The sequence below is a fragment of the Salvelinus namaycush genome, chromosome 1 (genome assembly GCF_016432855.1).
Source record: "Salvelinus namaycush isolate Seneca chromosome 1, SaNama_1.0, whole genome shotgun sequence".
Lineage (NCBI taxonomy): Eukaryota > Metazoa > Chordata > Actinopteri > Salmoniformes > Salmonidae > Salvelinus > Salvelinus namaycush.
The window spans coordinates 78,540,277-78,559,964 of NC_052307.1; the positions used below are offsets into that span (position 1 = coordinate 78,540,277).

Sequence of the window (19,688 nt, forward strand, 5' to 3'; positions counted from 1 at the left end):
GACCGTGCTCTACTAACTGAGCTACAGAGGACCGTGCTCTGCTAACTGAGCTACAGAGGACCGTGCTCTGCTAACTGAGCTACAGAGGACCGTGCTCTACTAACTGAGCTACAGAGGACCGTGCTCTGCTAACTGAGCTACAGAGGACCGTGCTCTGCTAACTGAGCTACAGAGGACCGTGCTCTACTAACTGAGCTACAGAGGACCGTGCTCTGCTAACTGAGCTACAGAGGACCGTGCTCTGCTAACTGAGCTACAGAGGACCGTGCTCTACTAACTGAGCTACAGAGGACCGTGCTCTACTAACTGAGCTACAGAGGACCGTGCTCTACTAACTGAGCTACAGAGGACCGTGCTCTACTAACTGACCTACAGAGGACCGTGCTCTACTAACTGACCTACAGAGGACCGTGCTCTACTAACTGAGCTACAGAGGACCGTGCTCTGCTAACTGAGCTACAGAGGACCGTGCTCTGCTAACTGAGCTACAGAGGACCGTGCTCTACTAACTGAGCTACAGAGGACCGTGCTCTACTAACTGAGCTACAGAGGACCGTGCTCTACTAACTGAGCTACAGAGGACCGTGCTCTGCTAACTGAGCTACAGAGGACCGTGCTCTGCTAACTGAGCTACAGAGGACCGTGCTCTGCTAACTGAGCTACAGAGGACCGTGCTCTACTAACTGAGCTACAGAGGACCGTGCTCTACTAACTGAGCTACAGAGGACCGTGCTCTGCTAACTGAGCTACAGAGGACCGTGCTCTGCTAACTGAGCTACAGAGGACCGTGCTCTACTAACTGAGCTACAGAGGACCGTGCTCTGCTAACTGAGCTACAGAGGACCGTGCTCTACTAACTGAGCTACAGAGGACCGTGCTCTACTAACTGAGCTACAGAGGACCGTGCTCTACTAACTGAGCCAGATTGAAGTGGGTACAATACAGATGCAGAGTTCACACTGTCAGCCTGATAGCCTGAATGTCTTTCTTCAAAGCCAGAGTTCACACTATCAACCTGTTAGCTTCACTGTCCTTCATAGGCTCTATGCTGGGATGCATTCATTAGTGCACACTGTAGAAAAATATTTTGCAACAGAAAGTGTCTCTGTACCTACTGGTCTGAATACCACCCTGGTCAATGTGTCTCTGTGGGCCTACTGGTCTAAATACCACCCTGGTCAATGTGTCTCTGTGGGTCTACTGGTCTGAATACCACCCTGGTCAATGTGTCTCTGTGGGCCTACTGGTCTGAATACCACCCTGGTCAATGTCTCTGTGGGCCTACTGGTCTGAATACCACCCTGGTCAATGTGTCTCTGTGGGCCTACTGGTCTGAATACCACCCTGGTCAATGTGTCTCTGTGGGCCTACTGGTCTAAATACCACCCTGGTCAATGTGTCTCTGTGGGCCTACTGGTCTGAATATCACCCTGGTCAATGTGTCTCTGTGGGCCGGCTGGTCCAAGTCAGCACCAATGACTGACCGTGGCCTGCATGCCTGTTGCTGTGAATGGGGTTGCTCTGGGCAACACCTTTTCAGCCAGCCCTATGAAGTCCCCAGTATGCTGGTCTTTGTTCCCACAAGGGCTGTCCTCTCAGCCAAAAGGGGCTCCTTTTTTTATGGGGACTATCAACTGGTGATAGATTGCGCCCAGCCATTTTTATTCACGCCACAGTCAATCACATAGACACGCGCACACACACACTGACCACATACACACTGACCACACACACACTGACCACACACTTGGTCTTAGACATTCATCCCATAAACAGACACTCCAAGAGACGGTACCACACACACACACACACACACACTCAACCCCTTTATATCCTGATCTCCTGCCTCCTCCACATGTCTTCTCCAGAAAGGAGCTGTCTGCTGTTCTCTACTTCTGCTCCTCCGGACCGGAACATTCCTTCTATTCCTCATCCCTCTTAGAACAACCTCTCTCTCCCGCCTCTGCCATCTTCCCCCCTCTTGTCCTCCACTTACCCTCTTCCCCCTTTCCCACTCATTCTCCTCAGCTTTCTACCCCATCCCTTCATCTTTACCTCCTCTCACCTACTCATCCCCCCATGCCCTCCTCCTCTGTTCCTCTCCTCCTCTGCTGTTGTCTAGACAGCTGAACTAGCTGCTGCCTCATTAGGCTGGTTATCACGCTTCTGAGCATGGATAAAGGACAGGAGTGTGGACTGCTACTTACACACACACACACACACACACACTCACACACACACACACACACACACACACACACACACACACACACACACACACACACACACACACACACACACACACACACACACACACACACACACACACACACACACACACACAGAGAGCACTCAATGCCTTGGGATGCTCTCTGACAGCGGTTACCCTATGGATGAAATATCGTCTCTATGGATGAAATATCGTCTCTATAGATGAAATATCGGCTCGATGGATGAAATATCAGCTCGATGGATGAAATATCGGCTCGATGGATAAAATATCGGCTCAATAGATGCAAATCAATTTGGAGTCAATGAGGGAAGGGGGTAGGGAACACACTTACTGTGGAAAACTAGCCTCTCTTCACACTCACCTTTCTGCACCTCTGGTCCCTTTCTTATCCTTTCCTCATCTCACCTCTCCTTTCCTGCTCTCTCCATTCATCTCCTCTCCTCTCCCCTTCCCTCGTTCTCTCCCCTTCCCTCGTTCTCTCCCCTTCCCTCGTTCTCTCCCTCTCTCCTCCTCTCACCTTCTCTTCCCTCGTTCTCTCCCTCTCCTCTCCTCACCCCTTCTCTCCCTCTCTCCTCCTCTCCTCTCCCCTTCTCTTCCCTTGTTCTCTCCCTCTCTCCTCCTCTTCCCTTGTTCTCTCCCTCTCTCCTCCTCTCCCCTTCTCTTCCCTCGTTCTCTCCTCTCCCCTTCTCTTCCCTCGTTCTCTCCCCTTCTCTTCCCTCGTTCTCCCCTCTCCCCTTCTCTTCCCTCGTTCTCCCCTCTCCCCTTCTCTTCCCTCGTTCTCCCCTCTCCCCTTCTCTTCCCTCGTTCTCCCCTCTCCCCTTCTCTTCCCTCGTTCTCCCCTCTCCCCTTCTCTTCCCTCGTTCTCCCCTTCTCTTCCCTCGTTCTCCCCTCTCCCCTTCTCTTCCCTCGTTCTCTCCCTCATTCTCTCTGCTTCTCTTCCCAGTCCTTAATCAGTGCCACATAAGTGTTTTTCTGAGAGCCGTCCTCTCCCCTTCTGAGGGGTCAACGTCTTACCCAATCTGACACTGTAAAGTCACTATCACCTTTTACTTGTCAAACGTAATACCTGTAAACTGTTTGTGAACGAGGAGAGGAGAGGAGAGGAGAGGAGAGGAGAGGAGAGGAGAGGAGAGGAGAGGAGAGGAATTATGTTTTTTAGGAAGGCCAAGTTGCCTGAGTCAGCTCAGTGAATTCACATTGTAAATATCACTCTGTCACATCTGAGGTCAGTGTGTGTGTGTGTGTGCACTGAAACGCATTAATAAGCCATGATAAAACAACCCTAGTAAATCTGCCCTGTATTTCATTCATGGTGACTGATGCTGTGAGAGAGAATCAGAGGGCAGAGGCTTCCTGAACCCACAACCTGGGATGATGCATTGTGGGAGATTGAGTTCTATGGAATGTTAGCATGATCCATGTGAATTCACCTACAAGGCCAAAAGACTTTGTAACTGATAACAGAGAAACTGGTTACATTGTTTATGGTCCAACAGTGGTGTTTGAGACTAAGATATCCACAGGCTTGCTGACTGACCTGATGTGAAGGATAGACGAGGATGTCCAAGCTTTTTCAGTCTTCGCTTTATCCTTTTATACAGAGCCATTTTAAACCTTAGTACTGATTTCAGTGTCTGACATTCCTAGACTACAGAGGGAAATATGTGCATACCAGATGTGTGTGTTACTCTTCGTTGTTATACAGTACTATGGTATCAAAGTCATGGTTTGAGTGTTAAAATGTGTATTTGGGGCTAGAGGTCTCCCAGATATGCTGTCATAACCTATGCAGCCATGTACTCTGCTATGGGCCTATTGGAAGTGAAGGCAACACTTAAACGTGTTTGTACCCCGCGCCCTCTACCCCCTTCCACCCCGTCTTGCACCGTCCCTGGGCTCCATGTCACCCCAGGGTCCAATGTCTGCCTGGCCACCCGCTGACTGTGCCCCAATCCATAACGCCAACGTCACCCCCTCCTCTTCCCCCACTGGGGTCATCATACTCTCACCCATTGCTCCCTAACACTATTTTGCCCAAGGTCAAAGCTAGCACTGCCCTCTAAAAAGAACGGAAATGAAACTGAAAGCAGCTAAAAATGGCCCGACCCTGCGCTCCCCCTTAAAGCTACTGACTGAGCTAGCTACCTCAAGGCTACTGACGGGGCTGGCCAGAGGAACCCAGCAGATAGTGTAGGGCAGGGATGGGTAACTTTGATGGGGGTGGGGGCCACAAAAAGATCTGAACTCATCATGAGGGGCTGCAGTTGCTCGCGGGTTTGCTTACTCACATACATAGAATTTCATGCAATTCTACTCATTTTGCCATAGGGGGTAGAGAAATGTTACAATTTATTATATATCTGTGTGAGACTGACTAAGAAAATCAATGGGGGCCCCCTGGCCGGTAATTCAACCACGATAACACGTTTAGATCGCTGGCCGCTAAACTAACTTAGCAATGTAAAAATGTTACCTGACATGGGCTAACTGATTGACTTTTCAGTCTCTGGCTCAACCAGAAACATGCTGCTGTATAAACAACTCTCTGAATACAGCTTGTGTATTCTACTACTGTCACTGGCAAGGAAGTTGAGACCCAGACTGAGATTGATTTGAGGGCCTTCAAAAGGGGGCCACGGGCAGCCAGTTGTCCATCCATGGTGTAGGGGGAGAGGGTGATGATGATGTTATTGTCTTCTGTTGTGCTTCGTCTGCCCTCTTGCACTAGTAGTTACATCTTTTATGCTGCTTCAGGCAGGTTTTTCACACAATTGTGATGTTTAATGAATCTTATTTCAGGAACATGATCACCGTTTAGGACAAATGTGTCTGAATTTGCAACCGATGCAATTTTTTCATCTTCCATTTCAGAGGCATGGAGCGTGAGTGAGCTCTACTCGAGAGAAACACAAACATTCCATTTGAAATTAAAAACCCTCTAGAAATAATTGCATCTCATCAGTTTCCTGTTTTAACAAGTTGAATTCAATGGAATAGTTTGTTCAGAATTAGTCCCATCCCTTTCATTCCAATTTCGTGACTATAATTACCCCAGAATATTCCTTGCTCGTCCTCCTGCCTTGTCTGTCTGAAGCATTAGCCACTGAGCAGAAGAGGCATGGCTCCTGTGTCTCCGTCTGTGTCTCTGTCTGATGCTGTTGCTGTGTCTCCGTCTGTGTCTCTGTCTGTTGCTGTGTCTCCGTCTGTGTCTCTGTCTGTTGCTGTGTCTCCGTTTGTGTCTCTGTCAGTTGCTGTGTCTCCTGCTGTGTCTCTGTCTGTTGCTGTGTCTCCGTTTGTGTCTCTGTCAGTTGCTGTGTCTCCGTTTGTGTCTCTGTCAGTTGCTGTGTCTCCGTTTGTGTCTCTGTCTGTTGCTGCGTCTCCGTTTGTGTCTCTGTCTGTTGCTGCGTCTCGGTTTGTGTCTCTGTCTGTTGCTGCGTCTCCATCTGTGTCTCTGTCTGTTGCTGCGTCTCCATCTGTGTCTCTGTCAGTTGCTGTGTCTCCGTTTGTGTCTCTGTCTGTTGCTGCGTCTCCGTTTGTGTCTCTGTCTGTTGCTGCGTCTCCATCTATGTCTCTGTCAGTTGCTGTGTCTCCTGCTGTGTCTCTGTCTGTTGCTGTGTCTCCGTTTGTGTCTCTGTCAGTTGCTGTGTCTCCGTTTGTGTCTCTGTCAGTTGCTGTGTCTCCGTTTGTGTCTCTGTCTGTTGCTGCGTCTCCGTTTGTGTCTCTGTCTGTTGCTGCGTCTCCATCTGTGTCTCTGTCTGTTGCTGCGTCTCCATCTGTGTCTCTGTCTGTTGCTGCGTCTCCGTCTGTGTCTCTGCCTGTTGCTGTGTCTGTGTCTCTGTCTGTTGGACCTGACAAAGACCCAGCTCAGATCCAAGTCTTGTCTACTATTAAAGGTGCTACGAGTAACATAATGGACCTTTTTAGTTTGTTTCTCTCTGTAAGTATAGTGTGATGTTTACGACAACATTGCTGTGTCCGTCTGTCTGTGACTGTCTCCAGGGATATCTTGGGTCACTCAGACAGGCAGGTGACACAGAGAATAGATGACATTCAGTTCAGTTAGAGAAAGGGTGTGGCATCTTCTCATGACTGAAACATGAGATCCATCCTAATTGTCCCCTCTGTTTCTGTCTCCACCTCCTAAAATATACCAATAGCTCATAGTTAGCTAGTCACTGTCATGTCCACCTCCGTTGCTGAACAGAACATTTTACAACAGAAATAAAACAACAACAAAGGTTTTTTTATTGACACATATTCTATTCATGCTAGAATTCCCAAAAGCAGGTGGGTTCTGAGCCAAGCCACAGTGAGGTAAATGGTCCTCAGTCGTAGGGTTATTGTGAGGTCACGACCGGCCGGAGATCCTGTTACACTCTCTCTCCCAGCACAAAAGAAGAGGAAGGCAGAGCTTCTCCTCAGCTTTTGTTATATCCAAGGTGGGCTAGAATTACCAATGTAATGGGATTTTTTTTAAAGCGGCTTCTGCGTTTTCTGTCTGGCCAGCGGAAGTATTCTCTGAAATTGCCATTGCAATGTGACGACAGTTTGTCCCTCAAATAGAAAAGAACGTCACCTGATTTCTGTGGGGTTTGAGTTAGTCTGAGTTAATACTAGTTCCTCTAACTTTGACAAATGCTTTCCCACACAATGTAGTGTAACTCGATAGCAGTGGGGGATTAAGGTTTTGGGAGGTGATTTGGTGGTGTAGGCTGAATGAACAAGTCTGGTGAATGACTGGGACATTTCTACACGTTTTCAGCTGGCAGACTTTCTCTTTCGGTTTTGACCCTTGACCTAAAGGACAGATTGGGTTGTGGAATGGGAGGGATATTGGACTGGTGTCATGGACAGCCAATATTTTTACACTGGCTGCACTGCATCCCAATGTTGAAAAGGAGAAGGGAATTGGTTTTGGATATATGAGCAGTGTGGTTTTTCATGAATACTGAACAAAGCTACACATACTGTAGGCTGATGTCCATCACCTCCATCTTGAATGTGGAATTACCCCACCAACACCACAAATATAGAGTTGTTGGAATGCGTTTATGTTTTGTTTATGTTATTGTGAATAATATTGTGTGTTTATGGTTTAATCTTAGTTCCTAACTCCAACTTTCCTGACTCCAATTGATGAAATGGTTATTCTTAAGATTGCGTTTTCACATTAGTAATAGTTTCAATGGCTGATTTAGGATCAGGATCATCCATGTTTCCTAATGCTTTTTGCAATTTGCAAGTGACACGAATGGTAATAATATGTTCTTGGAAGTACAAACCAAACCTTCTAAGTCCCTTAAGATGTGTGTTCTCTTAACATCTCTGGGATATGTGGGACGCTAGCATCCAACATCCAGTGAAAATGCAGAGGGCCAAATTCAAATAAATTACTATTAAAATTAAACTTTCATGAAGTCGCACATGCAATACACCAAATTAAAGCTACACTTGTTGTGAATCCAGCCAATGTGTCAGATTTCAAAAAGGCTTTACGACGAAAGCACATCAAACGATTATGTTAGGTCAGTACATAGCCAAAGAAAAACACAGCAATTTTTCCAGCCAAAGAGAGGCGTCACAAAAAGCATAAATAGAGATAAAATTAATCACTAACCTTTGATGATCTTCATCAGATGACACTCATAGGACTTCATGTTACACAATACATGTATGTTTTGTTCGATAAAGTTCATATTTATATCCAAAAATCTCAGTTTACATTGTTCAGTAATGTTTTGCTTCCAAAACATCCCGTGAATTTGCAGGAAGCCACATCAATTTACAGAAATACTCATTATAAATGTTGATGAAAATACATGTGTTATTCATGGAACTTTAGATAAACTTCTCCTTAATGCCACCGCTGAGTACAGCGCTCAGAGCCCAATCGACCCAAAGAGATATCCGCCATGTTGGAGTCAACATAAGTCATAAATAGAATTATAAATATTTACTTACCTTTGATGATCTTCATCAGAATGCACTCCCAGGAATCCCAGTTCCACAATAAATGTTTGATTTGTTCGATAAAGTCCATCATTTATGTCCAAACACCTCCTTTTGTTCGCGCGTTTAGTACACAATCCAAACTGATGACGCGCGGGCAGGTCCAGGAGAAAGTTCAGACGAAAAGTCATATTACAGTCAGTAGAAACATGTCAAACTAAGTATAGAATCAATCTTTAGGATGTTTTTGTCATAAATCTTCAATAATGTTCCAACCGGAGAATTCCTTTGTCTTCAGAAATGCAATGAAACGCAAGCTACCTCTCATGTGAATGTGCGTGACCAGGTCGTGGCAATCTGCCAGACCTCTGACTCAATCCCCTCTCATTCCCCCCTCCTTTATAGTAGAAGCATCAAACAAGGTTCTATAGACTGTTGACATCTAGTGGAAGCCTTAGGAAGTGCAACATTACCCCATTTCCACTGTATCTTGGATAGGCAAAGAGTTGAAACACTACAAACCTCAGATTTCCCACTTCCCGGTTGGATTTTTTCTCAGGTTTTTGCCTGCCATATGAGTTCTGTTATACTCACAGACATCATTCAAACAGTTTTAGAAACTTCAGAGTGTTCTATCCAAATCTACTAGTAATATGCATATATTAGCAACTGGGACTGAGTAGCAGGCCGTTTACTCTGGGCACGCTTTTCATCCAAACGTGAAAATGCTGCCCCCTATCCATTTTAGTAGGTGTTTATGGTAAATATGTAATTTCCCTGAGCACGTTCCTACATCAGCTTGACCAATCTACCAATCGTCATGTGTTCCAACTAAGTGTTGGGTTTCCCAGAGTTGTAAGCAGTACAGTGACACACACACACACGTATGTTTGTTTATTCCATGTGTAAATCTGTGTTGTTTGTGTCGCACTGCTTTGCTTTATCTTGGCCAGGTTGCAGTTGTAAATGAGAACTTGTTCTCAACTAGCCTACCTGGTTAAATATAGGTGAATAAATAAAAAACACAGGGCCCTTTTAGAAGTGTGACTAAAATGAATGTGGACTAAATTACTTGTTAAATGATTACCTCGTACCGCAGTCATTAGCAGCGAGTTACCGCACGCGGAATGTCTTTGAAGGAGGGCTGCTTTGTGAGAGCAGGTTGGTTCCCTCTAAGCTCTGTTTGGGGCAAATCAGATCTATATGGATCATAGAAACGTGCTTACATACAGTGGTATAAACACACTTAGAGCCCAAACAAGTCCTTCTGTTGGAGAACTTTTCTGCCCCCTGCGTTCAATGCTACATTCACAAAGCATCTCAGAGTAGGAGTACTGATCTAGGATCAGACTCCCCCCCGTCCATATAGTCTCATTATAATCTAAAGGAAGCTAAACTGATCCTAGATCAGCACTCCTACTCTGAGATGCTTTGTTATGAGATTCTCTTCTACCCGCCATTTGTTATCTGAAGTGACCAGCTATGCCCACTGTCGAACGCCATCTCCCATCAGTAGCTGAGGCTTGAGGTGAGGCAGGGTGTAAGGAGGGGCGTAAATAAGCTGTGGGGGTTTGTCCATTGTGGGGGGATATTAGTAACCCTCTTAGGCAAAGCCAGTCTCTGGGCCTGACCCCGAGGGCTCATTTGAAGTGCTTAGCGCTCGTTTGGGGCTTTGTCGCACCCCTCGCCCCATTGGCAGTGTCGACCCCAGCCCAGCCAGCCCCTGTGGCTGTGGAGCAGCGCCAAGCCAGGGACCTTTACCCCTGCGTGCCACCGGGGAGTGGACACCCACACACACACACACACACACACACATACCCTAGCTAACACACACTCGCATACATACACCAGCTAGCACACATACACACATTCTCTATCTAACACACACACACACACACACACACACACACACACACACACACACACACACACACACACACACATACCCTAGCAAACATACACCAGCTAGCACACATACACACATTCTCTATCTAACACACACACACACACACACACACGCACACACACACACACACACACACACACACACAGAGTCCCCCGTTCCCCAACTCAGCCAATGGTCTTATTTCTCTCTGTCCACTCCCACCCCATCCCTCTGTTCCCTTCTCTTTTTCCACCCCCTGAGGGTTGCCAGGCAACAGGAAAATAGTTCACACACAACCTCACACATGCCCTATGTCTGAGAGGGCTTTCTGGATGTCCTTGTTTCCATCATGGAGTGTGGCGGTCATAAAGGGCTCAGAGAGAGCCTTCCTGTCTGTCTGTGTCTCTGTGGGACACTCTCATCCACTGACCAACATATCACCACGTAGACTTCTCTTAATGGGAAGTTATATCACAGCTGTGAGTTATATGAAACAATGTGTGTAACTACACTGCAATTCCACTGTCAATCTATACCAATACTGTATATGCTACATACCAATGGGTATCAGCAATGTCTTTGTCACTGCCATGTGAATGCATGGATTTAGGGTCACTTCAACTTTTGATCAAGGAAGGTTTGTCACCTCTCTGATAGTCTGAGATGTCTTCTCAGACCTGCTGTCACAGAGGCCCCAGGGAGGGCTGTTGGTACGCTGCCTCTCCCTCTCTTGTCGCCATCGATTGCTCTGGTCTGCCCCTGAACTCAAACGTTAGGGGAGCTGAGCAGCTCTTCTGGATTGGTTTGACCTTCCGCCTCGCACATGCTCAGTGGGGTCTGTGATCCCTGAGCCAAACATGCACACACAGTGCATACAGTACACACCCACACACACACACACACACCAGGCAGGTAGCGAGGTCTGTAGGTGTCTGACAGCCAGACAACGGTGTGATGTGTTTTCTGTCCTCACCCACTGAGGAACGATGTATATGTCATTGATTTTCTCTCTACCCAGTTTCCGCTGCTGTGCACTTAGCAGGGCTGACTCCTGGCCTGATCAATGCATTGTTTTTCTTTTTCAATCACACTCCACTGAGCTGGAGACACGAAAGGTCACACAGGCAAAGTTTTGGCAGGGGTGGAGGGGGCATATGGAGGCCCTGTAGCATGATGTGGGTGTGTGTTGTAGGAATGTGCTTTTTATTTCCCACTAAAAAGAAAAGACAGTTCATCACTGATGTTTTGGCAGCCTGGTATCTATCATGGTTGTGCTGTGATGCTTAGTCAAATCCAGCTCACTTCATATAGTCTGTATCAAATGACCTAAATCACCAGGGGTTATGACCTTCACCCATTCCTGTAGGCACCTCCGGAAGGCATCGTCTGTCCTTACCCTCTCTCACCTTAGGTTAAGCATAGCCTTAACAACATCCTCTCTAGACTTTAGCATCTCCAGATGAACCTCTTGCTAATCATCTATAGTCTCCAGGCTCAACCAGGCTTTACCTGCCCATAGATAACCTCTGGGCTCTGATTCCTCCTGTTTCCTGCTGCTGCCTGTCAGACACGTAGGTCATTGGTGTATCTTTATGGTCTGACATACTTCACCGTGACAACACAGACGTGTTCACCGGACAGGAGAGGTGCAGTTGTCCATGTGACAGACTGACTGCTGACCTGGGAGCTGCTGGAGGGGCTTGAGAATCCCTTTCAATCCAATGTTATTCAAACCTGTATTTGGGAGATCTCAATACCCTTTACAATAGACATTTAGAAAGGACATAAAACATTTCAGTACAAACTTTGTTGAATGCAACGGCGATGGTACTAGCTTGTTAAAAGTTATATTAAAATGAGCCATATCAGATAAACTGTAAAGCCCCAATCTAGAAGCCCTGATAATGCTGTAGCCAAGTGGAATGTGCATGTCCACCCCCAGAGGCTTTGTGGAGTGGGACGTCATCTCCTCACGTAGTGATGCTATTAACCCCCGTACCCAAACACATAGTCATTAGAGGACAGATGAGGATCTCTGGGAGGGGAGGGGCTCTCCTTAAGCTGCGTGGCTGGAGGGGGTGAGGGTCGGGCAGGCACAGGGGGTTAAGAGAGGTGGGTGGAGGTGTGGACCACTGGGTTTCGGATGTCTAGTAGATTCCACCTGAGGTAAATTATAGGGGTTTAGGTTCTACTGGGGAGAGCAGAGCACTGCCATCCCACACATTTCCTCACCATACAGTACACACACTCATTTCCCCAACACACATCAACTCTGATAACACACACACACAATCTTAATTTAGAGAGATCATCGCTTACAGCCCAGAGATACTCAGAAGCAGCCTCTGTCCGTAAACACTCCACCCCACATACACACACTGGGCCGACTCATCGCCTCCTCTTCACATTGTTCCTGAAGTGCCGTTAACGGCCACTCTTATGACCCCTCGGGTGGACCAGGGCAGCCCCTCTTAGCCTGTTGAGTTGTTAGTGTTGAGGCTTTACGTCAGTAGGCATCATTAGCCTAGCGTCTGTGTTGTTATGACCCTCCGAGAGGACCAGGGCAGCCCTTCTTAGCCTGTTGAGTTGTTAGTGTTGAGGCTTTACGTCAGTAGGCATCATTAGCCTAGCGTCTGTGTTGTTATGACCCTCCGAGAGGACCAGGGCAGCCCTTCTTAGCCTGTTGAGTTGTTAGTGTTGAGGCTTTACGTCAGTAGGCATCATTAGCCTAGCGTCTGTGTTGTTATGACCCTCCGAGAGGACCAGGGCAGCCCTTCTTAGCCTGTTGAGTTGTTAGTGTTGAGGCTTTACGTCAGTAGGCATCATTAGCCTAGCGTCTGTGTTGTTATGACCCTCCGAGAGGACCAGGGCAGCCCTTCTTAGCCTGTTGAGTTGTTAGCGTTGAGGCTTTACGTTAGTCTTTGTGTTATGTTGGCCCAGAGCAGCTCCAAAGATTAGCCCTGCTGGGGAACAAGTTACTCTTGCTGCTAAAGAGTTTGATTCTAATGACTCCGGTATTAGCCCTAGTCAAGTGTGTTACACACTCACACACACACTCTCCACACAAATTCTCAAACTCGTACAATCCCACGCATACACATTACTCTATTCACACCTTGACAAAGCACACACACACACACACACACACACACCGTGTCCCCCTGAGCTGTCACAGAGCTAAATCTCTCTGAGGTATTTAGTGACACGCTAGCAGGTTTCCTCCACACTGGCCGTGCTGAGCAGAAGGGAGTACTAAAGCAGCTGAAACCACTTACACCAGGGCTCTCAACCCTGTTCCTGGAGAGCTACCCTCCTGGAGCTTTTCTCTCCAACCAGCTAATTATTAGAATCAGGTGTGCTAGATTAGGTTTGTAGAAAAAACCTGCAGGACGGTAGCTCTCCAGAAACAGCGTTGGAGAGCCCTGATTTACACCCAACATGGGCTCTCTGTGACCACAACATCACTGGAGTGGAGAGTGCCACTGTCTATGTTGATGTGTTTCTGTCAACAAATTAAATAATATCTCTCTCTCCCTCTTTTTTCCCCCTCCATCTCCCCTCTCACTTTTTTGCTCTTTCTCTCTCTCTCTGTCTCTCTCTCTCTCTCTCTCACCCACTCTCTCTCACTCTTTTTCCTCTCCTCCCTCTCTCTCTGTCTGTTGCGCTCTCTCTCCTCTCTCTCTCTCTCTCTCTCTCTCTCTCTCTCTCTCTCTCTCTCTCTCTCTCTGTCTCTGTCTCTGTCTCTGTCTCTCTCTCTCTCTCTCTCTCTGTGTACAGAGACTACATCTGCCTCCAGACCTGTCAGAGACGGTGAGTCGTGTGAGCCGGGGAGAGCTGACAGGGACAGCCATGGTGGGCTCCTCAGGCTGTGGCTCCGGCTCCACTGGCAACAGACATCTGGACTTTTAGAACCCCCCTCACCATCATCGCCGCTGGCAACAAACATCTGGACTTCTAGAACCCCCTCACCATCATCACCGCTGGCAACAAACATCTGGACTTCTAGAACCCCCTCACCATTATCACCGCTGGCAACAAACATCTGGACTTCTGGAACCCCCTCACCATTATCACCGCTGGCAACAAACACCTGGACTTCTAGAACCCCCTCAACATTATCACTGCTGGCAACAAACATCTGGACTTCTAGAACCCCACTCACCATTATCACCGCTGGCAACAAACACCTGGACTTCTGGAACCCCCTCACCATTATCACCACTGGCAACAAACACCTGGACTTCTGGAACCCCCTCACCATTATCACCGCTGGCAACAAACACCTGGACTTCTAGAACCCCCTCACCATTATCACCGCTGGCAACAAACACCTGGACTTCTAGAACCCCCTCACCATTATCACCGCTGGCAACAAACACCTGGACTTCTAGAACCCCCCTCACCATTATCACCGCTGGCAACAAACACCTGGACTTCTAGAACCCCCCTCACCATTATCACCGCTGGCAACAAACATCTGGACTTCTAGAACCCCCTCACCATTATCACCGCTGGCAACAAACACCTGGACTTCTAGAACCCCCCTCACCATTATCACCGCTGGCAACAAACACCTGGATTTCTAGACCCCCCCTCACCATTATCACCGCTGGCAACAAACATCTGGACTTCTAGAACCCCCCTCACCATTATCACCGTTGGCAACAAACACCTGGACTTCTAGAACCCCCTCACCATTATCACCGCTGGAAACAAACATCTGGACTTCTAGAACCCCCTCACCATCATCACCGCTGGCAACAAACATCTGGACTTCTAGAACCCCACTCACCATTATCACCGCTGGCAGCAAACACCTGGACTTCTAGAACCCCCTCACCATTATCACCGCTGGCAACAAACAGCTGGACTTCTAGAACCCCCTCACCATCATCACCGCTGGCAACAAACACCTGGACTTCTAGAACCCCCTCACCATTATCACCGCTGGCAACAAACACCTGGACTTCTAGAACCCCCTCACCATTATCACCGCTGGCAACAAACACCTGGACTTCTAGAACCCCCTCACCATCATCGCCGCTGGCAACAAACATCTGGACTTCTAGAACCCCCTCACCATTGTCACCGCTGGCAACAAACACCTGGACTTCTAGGACCCCCTCACCATTATCACCGCTGGCAACAAACATCTGGACTTCTAGAACCCCCCTCACCATTATCACCGCTGGCAACAAACATCTGGACTTCTAGAACCCCACTCACCATCATCGCCAAAGGCAACCAACACCTGGACCTCTGGAACCGCTAGGACTCTTTCGCCATGGCAACCCATTACCCATGGTTACTCTGCAGACTGTTACACCACTGTCACATTGTCAACCGTTTCCCTGCCAACCGTTTTCGCCCGCCAATCTTTTCCCTTCAATTGGCCTAGCACCCTCCTTCCTTTACTAGCACCCTCCTTCCTTTACTAGCACCCTCCTTCCTTTACTAGCACCCTCCTTCCTTTACTAGCACCCTCCTTCCTTTACTAGCACCCTCCTTCCTTTACTAGCACCCTCCTTCCTTTACTAGGACACTTTGACATTTGATATTTTAGTAAATGCTATTGTGTAGCGCGACTGTATTGAAGTAAGGAGGCAGCGACACTCCATCCAAGTCCCTCTATGTAACTCTGTCATCTTGTTGTGACTGGGCCTGTCTCAGGGAGAGAGGAGGTGGGGGGATCATTTCAACGGGATATCTGTAATGAAACACACCTTTCTGCTATTTCACCATCCTGCTATTTCACCATCCTGCTATTTCACCATTCAATCAAAGGCATCTTGAAAATATGTTTTTTGATAAGTTGAATAAATGTGTACAAATCCATACCTCCATGTTTCATAGCCTGTTTTCCTGGCTTATTGGGAACTTTGGACGTTTCTATCGTAACACCCATATTCTCCACAGATCTTTTCTGTCTGGCTTGTTCCCTATTAATGGTTGAGGTGAGCATTTGGATAGGGGAAGCTGATCCTAGATCTGTAGTTAGGGGCAACCAGGAGTAAATGGTTGGATGTGGGCGCAGGCTTCACAGCTCATCAGGTCTGTTATCTGGATGGGCGGCTCTGCTATGACAAGACCAAAACAACAAATGAGGTCAGATGGTGACATGGAGAAAGACTGAATATACAGCATGTAAAATAAAACATGTCACTGTGTTTCTCTTCTGCGGTTGGTGTGGATGTTTTGCTTAATGAGGTGTGTGTGTGTGTGTGTGTGTGTGTGTGTGTGTGTGTGTGTGTGTGTGTGTGTGTGTGTGTGTGTGTGTGTGTGTGTGTGTGTGTGTGTGTGTGTTTCACCCAAGCAATTCACATTTACTGGTGTAAGGTCACTAGGTCATTCTTTAAAGATCAAGCTATGACTTCATACAAGGTGGTCAGAGATTTGTGACACAATAAATATGATGCATGGCCTCTGAAGTGTTTGGTAAAAGAGATTTTGTAGATGTGAAGTTTTTTGAAAGGCTATCGATAGTAGCAATGGAACCCGGAGGCCTTCTTTTGCAAGTAGTCTAAAATATTACACTAAGCTTGTTGTTTAGGTCTGTCTGTAACATGCACACATGTTGTCCCAGCTCATATTTCAGTTGACACAACCTTATTTGACTCCAGGGGAAATTGTATTGTAATGTAGAAATGGTGAGCCCTGCATTATGCATACTAGGGGTTACGTAAATCTCCTTATGGAGGGGGGAGAGGCTGATTCGTCTGGCTCTGCCTGCATACATTTACTTTAATGCACGACACTGTAGTTCTCTGTGTGAAGTAACTACAGTGTCTCTATCTAGCTGCCCTACTAAAGTCACATGACTGTGTTCCTGTACTGTAATCCCGGGGTGAGACTAACTACTTTAAAATGACTACAACCAAATGGAAAGTGTGTAGGAATGATCATGGACCTACATTCACACAGATTCTGGATTGTGTCCAGCTCACTAATGATCACCCAAATGAAAGCTAGACAGTCAGGCAGCATCAAACATTTAAGAAAAAGATGGATAGAGGAAGATTTTTGTGCCAATTTTGACAGCGAGTAAATATAACACATATTCACTGTGGCCCTCTGGACCTTGTGGAAGACCAAATGGGAAATACAAGGTAACACCAGGTAGGCCAGTTGAGAACAAGTTCTCATTTACAACTGCGACCTGGCCAAAATAAAGCAAAGCAGTGCGACACAAACAACAACACAGAGTTACACATGGAATAAACAAACATACAGTCAATAACACAATAGAAAAATCTATGTGAAGTGTGTAAAAATGTAATATTAGGGAGGTAAGGCAATAAATGGGCCATAGAGGCAAAATGTAAGGTGCTGTTAAAATAAGGTGGTATGAAATATAAGGCGTAAAATATATGGTATGAAATATAAGGCGTTGTAAAATATATGGTATGAAATATAAGGTGGTATGAAATTTAAGGCGTTGTAAAATATATGGTATGAAATATAAGGCGTTGTAAAATATATGGTATGAAATATAAGGTGATAAATATAAGGTGATCTAAATTGCCTGGAAATCTAAGTTATTATGAAATCTAAGCTGACGTGTAATGTTACCTGGTATCTCCTATCTGGGTGAAGTTCTAATGAACACACGTTGTGTTGTCCATTTCAGGTCGTCCAACCTCTTTGTTCACACAGTATCTTTCTCAAACAGGTAAAATTGTGATTCATGCATCACCTCCTTGGATCCTCCTCCTCCCTGTCCTCTTATTGGGCGACAGCTTTTATTTTCTCTTTCTCACTTCAGTGTGTTCAACATGTCAACATGGTGTGCCCCAGAATCTGGACAAATACCTCCTCGTCCATCCTCTAGTCTACTACAACAAGTGTTGTTGACACGGTCCCTCTTCTGTTCCTTCTCTGTTGATAACTTTGCAGGTTAACTTTGGAGGCTCATAGGGGGTTTAATTATATGGTGCTGCTGGATATACCAGAGGCTCATAGGGGGTTTAATTATATGGTGCTGCTGGATATACCAGAGGCTCATAGGGGGTTTAATTATATGGTGCTGCTGGATATACCAGAGGCTCATAGTGGGTTAAATGATATGGTGCTGCTGGATATACCAGAGGCTCATAGTGGGTTAAATGATATGGTGCTGCTGGATATACCAGAGGCTCATAGTGGGTTAAATGATATGGTGCTGCTGGATATACCAGAGGCTCATAGGGGGTTAAATTATATGGTGCTGCTGGATATACCAGAGGCTCATAGGGGGTTAAATTATATGGTGCTGCTGGATATACCAGAGGCTCATAGTGGGTTAAATGATATGGTGCTGCTGGATATACCAGAGGCTCATAGTGGGTTAAATGATATGGTGCTGCTGGATATACCAGAGGCTCATAGGGGGTTAAATGATATGGTGCTGCTGGATATACCAGAGGCTCATAGTGGGTTAAATGATATGGTGCTGCTGGATATACCAGAGGCTCATAGGGGGTTAAATGATATGGTGCTGCTGGATATGTAGGAGGCTCATAGGGGGGTTTAATTATATGGTGCTGCTGGATATACCAGAGGCTCATAGGGGGTTTAATTATATGGTGCTGCTGGATATGTAGGAGGCTCATAGGGTGCTTAAATGATATGGTGCTGCAGGATATACAGGAGGCTCATAGGGGGTTTAATTATATGGTGCTGCTGGATATACCAGAGGCTCATAGGGGGTTTAATTATATGGTGCTGCTGGATATGTAGGAGGCTCATAGGGTGCTTAAATGATATGGTGCTGCAGGATATACAGGAGGCTCATAGGGGGTTTAATTATATGGTGCTGCTGGATATACCAGAGGCTCATAGGGGGTTTAATGATATGGTGCTGCAGGATATACCAGAGGCTCATATGGGGTTAAATTATATGGTGCTGCAGGATATACAGGAGGCTCATAGGGGGTTTAATTATATGGTGCTGCTTGATATGCAGGAGGCTGATAGGGGGTTAAATGAAATTGTGCTAATGAGAATGCATATGCTAGGTGCTCATTAATTAGATATTCATATGGTGTTCCTATATTCGATAGTGATGGGAAAACAGTGGAGTGCTTTTATCATAGGATACTGTACAGAACACGCTGCAGAGACGTCTGCCTTTCAGAGAGAGAGAGTCCTTAAGTCTGAGTGGTACTGCTCCATTGAAAGTGACTGATCCGGTTGACACCTCTGAATGGGTGAGAGTCTGCTTATGTTTGCCGTTGTGGGTGTGCAGACCAACTCAATACAAACAAGCCATGATCGTTGTGTCACTGCTCAAACATAGTGGGACCAAAGATGGCAGAGAAAAATGTAGATTTTATCACTTCTATCACGACAAGAATTTCGCTACTCCCGCAATAACATCTGCTAAATATGTGTATGTGGCCAATAACATCTGCTAAATATGTGTATGTGGCCAATAACATCTGCTAAATATGTGTATGTGGCCAATAACATCTGCTAAATATGTGTATGTGGCCAATAACATCTGCTAAATATGTGTATGTGGCCAATAACATTTTATTTGACTTGGCCCTGTTTGAATGGCGACTCACGCTCTTGCATGTACCATGTGGCTGTTTATAATTTATGCTTTTTTTCTTTTTGCATGTTATTGTACCTGTATCGCTC

General features: G+C 46.5%; 1 protein-coding gene across 1 annotated transcript in view; it reads left to right on the forward strand.

Moving 5' to 3' along the window:
- elp4 (elongator acetyltransferase complex subunit 4) overlaps window positions 1-15,099 on the forward strand; it is a 91,099-nt gene extending 76,000 nt beyond the window's left edge. Inside the window, exon 10 of the mRNA XM_038995787.1 lies at window positions 13,845-15,099. Coding sequence (XP_038851715.1) covers window positions 13,845-13,976 — 132 coding nt within the window. The 3' untranslated portion in view covers window positions 13,977-15,099. The remainder of the gene's footprint in view (window positions 1-13,844) is intronic.
- The last annotated feature ends 4,589 nt before the right edge of the window (window positions 15,100-19,688 follow it).